This window comes from Trifolium pratense, linkage group LG2, assembly GCF_020283565.1.
Source record: "Trifolium pratense cultivar HEN17-A07 linkage group LG2, ARS_RC_1.1, whole genome shotgun sequence".
In the NCBI taxonomy this organism is placed as follows: domain Eukaryota; kingdom Viridiplantae; phylum Streptophyta; class Magnoliopsida; order Fabales; family Fabaceae; genus Trifolium; species Trifolium pratense.
The window spans coordinates 33,671,134-33,682,313 of record NC_060060.1 but is presented as its reverse complement, the minus strand read 5'-3'; the positions used below and the strand labels follow the sequence as shown (position 1 = coordinate 33,682,313).

Here is an 11,180-nt window from a genome sequence, read left to right as displayed (position 1 = left end):
TGGAGAACGTAAGGGGGATTAGAAAGCAAAGTAGCCCAAGATATGCACCCAATAGTAACAAATTCTATGATCCAAATTGCTAGTAAAAAAGATGGATCGTCCTTAACATTTTCCATACGACCATGGAGATTAGAGGTATAAACTCCCTTCACATTGGTACGTCTTCCTCCTTAATATAATTGTAAAAAACTTGTTCAAAAAAAAAATATAATTGTAAAAAAAATGGTACTCCATACTGTATGCCTTTAGCTTTAGGATAATATCTTTTCAAAAAAAAAAAAAACTTTAGGACAACATAATACATACATTGTTCATCCTTTGAGGATTGGTCTTGACGTCAATGACATGGATGCTTTGTACATAACAACGCAATGAGATGAGATATACGAAGATGTCAGAGTATTTTTCTAACGTGGGTGTAGCGTGAAGTTTATCTAAGACAACATGCTTTTGGTTTCGGTTAATGTCACTCATCCTTTTTGAGAAACAATTACAGTCATCTTGTTAAAAAGTACATAGCAACTTTAATTTCCAAAAATCCCAAGTTAATTGCCAATTGAATATATTATTTGGCATTATGTGTTTTTTTAATAGTCTGATGGGTAAAATTTCATCCGTAAAATAGATAAACGGAGTACTCAAAATTCGAACCACGTTTTTTGCATATAAAATATGATATTTTTACCAATTGAATTAAGTTTACGGAACACGCTGTATTTCTTAAATATATAAGATTAAATGTAAAAATTGATATTAATATTAAATTTAATCACAATTGTGTTTTTGCATCAATTTTTTTTTTATCCTTATATTTGTACTATTGGTCTTTAAATTATACTCATATTGTATTGTTGTCATTTATATTAGATTATGTGATTGTAGCCACAACTACTATTGTGCAACTAGAAGAGATGAGTAACATTTATGTGCTCATTCATCACAGTAGATGAACAACAGTTCATATAATTATTTTGGTGAATTAAATCATATTTATTGAATGAAGATATTATTTTAAAAAATTAAATACTCAAATTATATAAGATTTTTTTTATTTGAAAGTTTATATTTAAATGAAAAAGAAGTGCATAGATAATGGAAAGTGACAAATAACATGTCTATGTGAGTAATAAAATGTCACATGCATGTTTTTTTAAGCAAAATTTGTTGAGAAGAGTGATTTTATTTTTACAAACCTAATGTATCATAAAAATTTATAACTGAGATAAAAAAAAAATCATCATTTTTAGGGGTAAAAAATCTTCATTTTAAGAATAAAAAATTCAAGTTCCGATTAAAACTGCAACACCCATTTTGCTACTCATAATTTTCTTTCAACTCAATTCGGTCTCTAAGAGTCTGTTTAGTTCGAAGTAGATGGAAGGGAGGGGAGCTGAGAGAATATTTTTAGTTAAATATCAAAATTATTCTTTTTTTTCCTTTACAACATTCTTTTTTTCAAATCATTTTGTTACGTATATACTTTTAAAAGAAAAAAATTATTTGAAAAAAAAAATTAGAATGTTGCAAACATAAAAAAAAAGGGGAAAAAAAAAAGAATGATGATTTTGACATCTAACTAAAAATATTCTCCCACCTCTCATTCTCTTCATCTACTTCGAACCAAACAAACCTAAAAAATAATAAAAATAATATTAAAAAACTGTCCATTTATAAATTATAAAAATGTCATAAACTAATTTCATATTAGTTTATAATTTTATTGGATTCAAATATATGAAAATATATATATAAGATAATTACATATGAAAGAAAGGATACACGGACAATAACTTGTGTTATTAATCCTTTCTATATAGTAAAATCAAATTACGTCTATAGATCTAGATGATATATCATTAATATGAATAATCATTTGAACTCTTTTCAGAAAGTTTTCTACGGTATCATTTACTTTGAGAAGCAATAATAAAAAGTCTTATTTCATGTCAAATTCAGTCTTCATTCTCCTCACACTCTCTCACATCACACTCATTCTTTGAATCCCAGAAATAGTAAAATTCACTAAAAAAAAAAAATGACAACTAGAGGCCATCAACCACCACATCCGCAACCAAACGGCGGCGGTGAACAGAGACTAAGACCACCACCACCACCATCCTCCTATTCAAACGGCTACCACCAACAACAACAACAACAACATCCACAATACTACCCAAGAACACCAGCACGTTCATCCTCCTCCGCCTCCTTGAAAGGCTGTTGTTGCTGCCTCTTCCTCCTCTTATCATTCCTGGCACTTCTCGTCCTCGCAATCGTCCTCATCATTCTCCTCGCTGTCAAACCAAAAAAACCACAATTCGATCTTCAATCAGTCGGCGTTCAATACGTCGGAATCACACCAAACAACCCTACCGGAACAACAGCATCACTTTCCCTAACGATTCGTCTTCTATTCACAGCGAGTAATCCGAACAAAGTAGGGATCAAGTACGGAGAGTCCAGGTTTACTGTGATGTACCGTGGAATTCCGTTAGGGAAAGCTTCAGTGCCTGGATTTTATCAAGAAGCTCATACTATGAGACAAGTTGTTGCTACAATTGGTGTTGACAGGGTTAATTTGTTACAAGCTGATGCTGCTGATTTGATTAGAGATGCTTCCTTGAATGATCGGGTTGAACTTCGGGTTTTGGGTGATGTTGGTGCTAAGATCCGGGTCATGAATTTTGATTCACCCAATGTTCAGGTACTATACTAGCTACTCTTTCTATTTTTATTTTATTTTATTTTGAGAATTGGGTTCGGACACACAGACACTACTGAAATGTCCACACCCGATAATAATAATTTGAATAAATGACATGTAATTATAGACATGACACAGCTCGTGTCTGACATGGGACACCCTAATCCGAGGAATGTCTGTGCTTCACATGTATCGCATTTTCTCTTGCTATTTTTAGTTTATAAGCTTATAATAGTTCAAACTATGTTTAAGATTAAATGTTCACTTTAATTTTGTGTTTTTAATGTAGAATGTAGGATTATGGGATTTTTTTTTTTTTTTTGGGTAGAGAGAGTGAGTGTGGCGGTGCGGTGGGGGGAAGAGGGAGGGTGTCGGGTGGCTTGTTTGTGACTGTGTAACCACCGACCTCACTCACTCTGCTTTTTCTTGACTTCTTTGTCCTTTTACTACTCTTTTTCTTCCTCATGCTAACGTGCGCCGAAAGTTATCTTGTTTTTGTTTCATTAAATTAAATAAGAAAATGATAAAGAGGAGTATAGTATCTTTGTGACATTGATTAATGGTTAAGAAAACTACAAAAATTTGTATTGAAAATAGTACATTCAATATTTTCAGAAGTTTGAAAATTGTTGTTTTCATTTTTCAATATAAAACTTGTACTTTTTCATGTTTTAACAATTTTTTTCTTTTTTTTTATTAGTTCTAACTAGTGCCTTAGACACTTGTTAGCGTTACCAATTAAATAAAATATGTGTATTTTATATAATATAATATATCCTACTAAAGATTTTTTAATTGAAATGTACAATAAGGATTTGAGTCTCTTCAATAAATTGTGTTGAAAATTCTACGAGTTTCTCACTTAATCCGTTCTCATTCCCATCTAGTCTAGTTTTTTTTTATTCTTTTTTTCTCCCACTTTAGTTTTTTTTGGCATGGTTCTATTTTGGGTTTTGTATTTTTTGCAATTCCCCATAATTGACAATGTGTGCGTTTAGGTAATTCTTTCTTTGTGAAAGGAATCATTTTACTTGCGGGACTTTTTGGGTCCTACATAGGAAATATGGGGAGGTTAAGTTAGGACATAATTAGAGTGTAACCGTAAAATATATATGTCTCGTTGCAATTAGTGGTGTTATTTGCAATTTTGTTTTGAAAAATTGAATAAAAAGTTATAATACCAAAAATAATTGTTTTTTCCATGAAATAATAGTAATTAGTAAAATAAAATTTATTAACTTAAAAGTATAATTTTGCCAAAAAAAACAAACTTAAAGTATATCATTGAATCCAATATTGACCTCAAATGCTTATTTGAGTGATTTTTTTGGTAGAAAGATTTGGTTTTATGTTTACCCATATGAGTCATATGGTACAATTATATTCCTTTTCCTTAACCCTTCATCATATTATTTTTATGGTGGAAAAAAAAAGGGCTAGTCCCAAAAGCAAAACCACTTATTCATATTAATCAACTACATGTATTTTAGTCCATAAAAATTGATATATGTGCCTTTTCTTAATACTTGATTATGCTTTTGTCTAGAGTGTTTTTCTTTCACACTCTTTTATGTATTCGTTTGGGTAGCAGCAGCATTGTGTAATGGCAAGACATTCCAATAGCCTCATGTTGAAATAATTCTTTAGTGGACATAGAGATTTAGACACATTTTTTAATCACAACAATAAATATAAAATGAAAAAAAATAATAATTAAGTAATATGTATTTTTTAAAGGGTCGCCTTAACATATGCTCCAAAGCACATAGGTAGCTAAATAACTTGTGTGCGCGCGCGCTTAAATCTTCGAAAATATACTTAGATAAAATGCCGGATTTTAGAGGGTTGAATGAACAATATCGAAAGCTTATTATTAGAAGGTACAAATAAAATGAGACAATAAGTTAGGCCCCACTTGATTAGAACCAGGTATCTGGATTCCAAGACCAGGAAACCAACCACTGCACCATGTTATCGATACCCTTTAAGTTTATGGCCAGCTCAAGCTCAATTCAATAATGTCATTCCTATGGTTCATTTTTTCTCCAATTTTTCTGTTGCTTTTCCCTATAGGAATACTATGTACAATTTTTGTCTACCCTTTTGAGTTGGATTTAGATTCCCTACAGCAATGCGAGCCTATTTAGCGAGCTTACGCTCATAGATTAATCATTTACCGTCATCTTTCTCTTAAAATCAAGAATTAATGGTGAGAAATCGAAGTGTAAATTCACTAAATGCGTGAACACGTCTCCTCTCATAACCATAGAGAATCCAGATTCAATTTCATCTACATTGACACTATAAGTTTTTAGTTTATGATCACATTATAGTATATCATGTTAGATTAAACAAATCACATTTTATCTAACTTCAAAAATCAAGTTAGAATATACCAAAAACAAAGCATCCAAATTCCAAATGTCAAACACTACTGCCAATATTTTTAAACTTTTTAAGACAAGAAAAGTCTTCACCATGTGACTATCCTCTTTGTGGGGCACATGGGATGGTAATAGTTTCATCATCTTCTGCTAATGTGAACATACATTTTTACTCCCTACCCATCTTCTTTATGGTATTTTAAGAAATGAAACTGTACCCTTTAAGTTACTATTTACACCACCTTCCTATTTATTTTTATTAATTGATAGTACCTATTTTCTTTATTTATCATCTATCTTCTTAAATATTACTAATCAAGTTTTTTGTTTTAACTAAGCTATGTTTTATTGTTCAATTAACGATCGTGAACTATATTACACAGGTTTCCGTGGATTGTGCTATAGCGATCAGTCCAAGAAAGCAATCTCTAACTTACAAGCAGTGTGGATTCGATGGATTGAGTGTGTAATATCATTCTTGTTGGCGCTGTCAAATGTCCTTAATTTCTCCCTCGACTCATTTCTTCGATTAATTTTAAGAAGAAATGAGTAGGAAAAATAGTTAGAGGAGATACTGAATTTACAATGGCTATCAAAGGAGTCTCAACAAATTGTTTAACTCCATAGTCAAAGGTGGTTTTTTGGAAAATATATTAAATTATGTCCCTAAACATTTTGTTATAAGAATTTTGCATAAACTTTTTATTTGTTTACTTCCATTGGAAGGAAAAACACATCTGTGGAACAACTTGCAAACTGTAAAGTTAATCAAATCAGTGGGGTGAGGCATCTGAGTTATAGCTTTTGATAAAACACACACTCTCTCAGCCAAACCTCCACACTTTTCTTTCTTCCAACCTTTTTTGTCACCTTCAGTTTTCGCTTTTGTAAAGAGCTTTAAAGTTTTTTCTATAACTTCTTTGGACTATAATGTGTTTTGATTAATTTATGGTTCATTTGATCTATCAAGAAAAAATTGTGGTACATTTGATTTGCTTCACGTGGATGATAACTTGTAGTTTATTTAATCATCTTGATGATAAATTGTACTAGTATATTTAATAAAATTATTCCATTAGTTGTAGTTTATTTATTTAATGAAATTATTCCGTTACTTTTTTTTTATGTACCAAAAAATAAAAACAGGTCTTGAGGACTTTGGTTAGCAAAATATTTTTAGCTTAGCTAAATAACTCTTTGACATTGATAAATTATTCCGTTACTTTGTACTAGATATAGTGGTAATTTGGTTTTGCTTAGATTCAATGTAGAGCTTCAATATAACAGAGTTGGTGATAGTTTTTTAAAGATGAGATTTATAACTTGTGAACATGTCTAAATAGCCAACTATAAGCAATAATACATTGTCTCTATATTTCAAATGACATGATTTAAAATTTCAAAAGGATATTTGTCCAACTACTGGGTCAACTTCATTGTTTTATTGGTTCACCCTAAACAAAGATAAAAAAATGTATCCAAAATTTTGAAATGAAAGATCCCTTCACGATTCAAAGTTGATGGATTGTATCATATCTTACTTAGTCTTACAATATAAGAAATAAATACCAAGATTTAGAACTAAAGAAATAAAAGCTACAAGTTGAACAAAAGATTTAGAACTAAACAATCTATAAACTTCATAGTTCAAAAAGAAAGTGCTTTTTTTTACAAGTTCAAATCAACTACAAAACTGTAATGCAGGAGCAAATGTTTAAACGCCATTCAAATAATGGTTTTAACTTTGGTAACTGAAAGTAAAACCATATGAAAACGGTTTAAAACTTCATGAGAGTCAACTGTCAGAAAATTTTAATTTTATCAATTCAACGGCTATCTCCTTTGTCTTAGTTATATACAATTCGACATCAAGCTTTTCCACGAGAAAACTGCTCCTGCTTTTGACAAAAATCTGCCATAAAATCAGTATTCGAAATGTCAGTACACAAAATGGTGGCGATTCATTGAAATCATAACAGATGGCGTAGCCGGTATATACAAATAATAGAATACCATACCATTGTTGATTTTTCCTGAGCAAAGGGTATATGTTCTCAAAGGCTGCATAGGTCTCATCTCTCACCTATTAAAATGAAAAACATATGCATAAAATCGAGTGAACCGGAATTTTCGGGGGGGATATAGAAATATTACCTTTCCTCCTGTTATAACAACTTTGCCAGAGACAAAGATACTCAAAGCTACCTTTGGTTGCTTCATCTGGTAGGTTAATCCGGGAAACAGCTCTGGTTCATACTATCACCCCATATAAGAGAGTTCAGCATATTTTCTTCAACTTATAGACATTAATACAAAATATGAATTTTCAGAAAGCTTCCTAAACCTTTTCATAATTCAATTAGGCAATTCAGCGAATAAGGCTAAACAACAAATATATAAATAAATCAAAGCAGCTTTAAAGATTGTTTAGCTTCCTGAGAAAGGCTTTGCATCTCTAGTTTAGAATCAGTCAAGTGAATGTCTTCCATAGTTTGAAATAGTGCTCAGAGACAAAACACAATTTTTCTATAATAAATTATTTCACTCCACATACAAATTATGTCACGTGATCACCAATCATGATGATATGATTGTAAGTAAAAGTCATCAGAAGCCCAAACCAATTTTAAAAACTCAAATTTACTCCTTCAGAGTGCGTTTGATTCGTAAAATAGTAAGATACCAGACAGAACAAAGGAGTAAATTGTACTGAAGGGAGAGAGACAGAGAGATACTATTTTTTAGCAAATCAAACACACCCTTAGTTCCTTTTTAAGCGTCGATTTTGCAGAAGAATTGTGTTCTTATTTATTTGTCATTTTCAAAGTTCAATGCGACAGTAATTATTGTTGACAATAACACCGGTAACTATTTATTATAGATAGAGAAATGAGTGGAATAGGATAACAAATAGTTACGAGTATTATAGGAAAACGACAAATAATTAATCAAAAACAACAAAATTAGTTGGCTTTATTAAAATGACAATTAAAAAGGAATGGAGGGGGTAATAAAATAGCTTACACTGCAGAAAGCACCATGTTCATATGCAACACCCTCCAACCGAATGGGGAACTTGACATCACAACTGGCGACAATGTTGCCAATCTTGAAATCCTATAAAATAAAGCTGAAGGAATCAACTACTATCGAGATGCAACTACTTAGGTACTAAGAAAAAAACAGAAATTAACCAAAGTTAATGAAACGTTTCCAGTTAAGATAATCTGAAAGGGTAGATATTGTACCTTAAATTTGGCATTGAAACCAAGCTTTTGGATGATACGGGCATACTGAAAGCATGAGTAAATAACCAATTAGAAAATACCATAAATTTTGAAAAAAATGAATTAAAGTTCAAATCTACCTAACACAAATGGCTTGGTTATCAAGCATAATTTACATAGCATGAATGACGTTATTAACAAATAAAAGAACAAGAACGCACCTTCCTTGCTGCCAATTTAGACTGATGCTCACTCTTAGCTCCAGTACAAACCTAGGCATACCAGTTAAATCAGAACAGCATAAAAAGAAAGAGAAAACCTTCACAAGTACTATGTCAATTTATTATGGTTTCGCAAAAGGAACATCAGGGACATGAGCAAATAGACAGAAATTTTAAATTATAAACCATGGTTATATGAAGTGAATCAAATCAAGAATTAGGTTAGTAATAAATGATTAAAATAACAAGATATAATTCTGCAAAAATTAAAAATAGCTAAGAGAAGAGAGTCTATTGACCCTCCTCCCAGGATTCTAAAAGAGAATCAAACAGCTAAAAAATAATAATAAGCAACACAGAACTTCCCAATAATTTTTATTTGAATACAATGTTAAAAACACAAACAAAACACAATTATATGACAGAAGCAGCAAGTGCAACAAAGGAGCATACCATCTTGCCATTAGCAAAAATAAGTGCAGTTGTTTTTGGTTCTCAGATCCTCATAATGACAGCAGGGAAACGCTGCAAAGAATTGCATCACAAACATCAGTGACACTAAAACAGGCATATTAATTGCATTGGCAGAATATTGAATTGGAAATAACAAAAGAGCGACAACAACTAAGCATCTCTAGTCCAGAAAGGAACACGAGAATTTTCAAATAGTAGGAACAGTAAAACCATCAAGTTAATCTACACTTCCAATTCCAATGCAAAGGAAAAAGGAAGCATAGGCAATGCACACTTTCATACTTATCATAGATGTATAGGAAAGAAATTCACAATCAACATATAAAACTTGCCTTGGGATTGTACTCTGCGTTACGAGCTTGGAGAGCAAATGCTTTGAGATCCAACTTAGTGTCCAAATTGACCGTTGAAACAATATTTCTGGAAGTAAAAACACATCGTAATTAGTTTATGCTAAAGTAAATAGAAGGAAAAAAAAAAAGCTATCTGATATACCATTCTAAAGAGAAGAAAATTTAATACATGTTCCAAAATTCAAAGCAAGTGATAACTAAAAGCAAAATTAATAGATGTTGTAATGTAAACCAAAAACGGAATAACTTCTTATCGCGAATGATGTCTAAAGACAAGTTTTTCTCAATTTCTACCTTTGACTATTAGGCTAACGCCTGTCTGTTGGACTCTTTGTACAATGATTTCTAAAAATCTTATATGTACACTAAATACACTTAAGATGAGAATCTACCATCTTATCTGTACACTAAATACACTTGAGATGAGAATCTACCATCTTTAAACCACGTGATTTGTCGACTATTTACGGGCCGCGTATAGTAATTAATGGACTTGCTACAATCATTGTGAAATCAGCGACCAACAAATACATTAAAACTCAACTCGGACACAACAAATAAGCATAAATAAGGATACAAACAATAGCCTCTCCAACGGCCACTTAGCTATATACATTGTAAAAGAAAAAGACATTGAAAAATAAAATTTTAGCCTCAATCCAGGTAAATCCATCATTGATTATCTCAATGAAAAATAAAAAATAAAAAAAAAAGTTAAGTTAAAGTATCAAGTATTGTCTATAATATCATCATACATGTCCATGGACTCTTCAATTGAATACTAACAATTTCAGTTCACTTATAATCTCACCCAAAAAAAAGAGTAAACCCATAACTCAAAATTCTCCAATTATTATTAAATGAAACAAACAAAACCTAATATTTATCCATACCCATCAAACAATAATTAGTTACTATTTTTTAACAATAAAACACTTGATTAAGAAATAACTAACATATATATTAACTAATAGTTTAGATGCTCACCGAATTGTAGGCACAATCCCAGAAGGATGCTTCTTTAGATCTACAGGTTGGCTCCCTTCCAATACTTGATCAGCCATCTACCCTAATATATTATTATAAACAACAAATTAAATTAAGCTTAATCAATCATCAACAAAAAATAAAATACCATCTTCATAATTAATTATTCACTTTCATCTCATCACAAAAACGATCAATTTAGGTTTAAAAAATCAGGAATCAATTGAAGAAATAGGGTTTTCAATTTTCATGAATCTAATTGAAATCACAAAAGTTATCTCAAAATTAGGTATTTATGTATGTATATATGAATGATGATTTAGATAAATCAGAATCAGACCTTGATTTTTGGAGAGAAGAATTAGGGTTTGTGTATGTGAAAAATAGAGCGCGAGGAATTTGAAAAGATGATACTTTTATAGGTTGACGAGAAAGATGAGAGAGAAATAATGAAGTCTTTGTATTTATAGGCGTCTAAATTGGATCTGGTTAGCGTGTTGGTAATCAAATCTTGTTTTAATCAAATCTTGTGTGATAATCAAATCTTTTTGATTTGATGCAATAATATATCTTCAGTTTTCTTAAAAAAAAAAAATCTTTTTTTAATCAAATCTTGTTTTGCCTTTTTTTAAATAATTTTTTTAATTAAATCTTGACGTTTTCCTTTCACTAAGTTAATTTATGAACAATTCAAGAGATTTTAGATGAGATGACATTATTATTTTTTTAAACTGACAAAGTTAGAAATATGGCTGAGCGTCGGACTGGTTTGGACCTAAAGGGTTTGCAGTTTAGAGTTTGAAGTTTTAGACTTGATTTTTGGGCTTAAT

The 11,180-nt window shown here is 30.9% G+C and overlaps 2 protein-coding genes and 1 long non-coding RNA gene across 3 annotated transcripts; 1 reads left to right on the top strand and 2 right to left on the bottom strand.

The window, feature by feature from the left end:
• Positions 1-1,880: 1,880 nt before the first annotated feature.
• On the top strand, positions 1,881-5,945 carry LOC123910678. Its single transcript, XM_045961861.1, has 2 exons — positions 1,881-2,704; positions 5,472-5,945. The coding sequence occupies exons 1-2, from the start codon at positions 2,036-2,038 to the stop codon at positions 5,556-5,558; spliced, it is 756 nt and encodes a 251-aa protein (XP_045817817.1). The 5' UTR covers positions 1,881-2,035; the 3' UTR covers positions 5,559-5,945.
• Positions 5,946-6,693: 748 nt separating this feature from the next.
• Positions 6,694-9,299, bottom strand: LOC123904607 (TATA-box-binding protein-like). Its single transcript, XM_045954246.1, has 8 exons — positions 9,293-9,299; positions 8,990-9,030; positions 8,537-8,587; positions 8,337-8,381; positions 8,113-8,205; positions 7,243-7,344; positions 7,107-7,171; positions 6,694-7,000 (listed from the first exon to the last, which is right to left on the bottom strand). Coding segments are annotated over exons 1-8 (405 nt in total). The 3' UTR covers positions 6,694-6,999.
• Positions 9,300-9,342: 43 nt separating this feature from the next.
• Positions 9,343-10,844, bottom strand: LOC123910677. The gene is made up of 3 exons (XR_006810251.1): positions 10,691-10,844; positions 10,351-10,432; positions 9,343-9,430 (listed from the first exon to the last, which is right to left on the bottom strand). It is a non-coding gene; the product is annotated as an uncharacterized LOC123910677 (long non-coding RNA).
• Between the last annotated feature and the right edge of the window lie 336 nt (positions 10,845-11,180).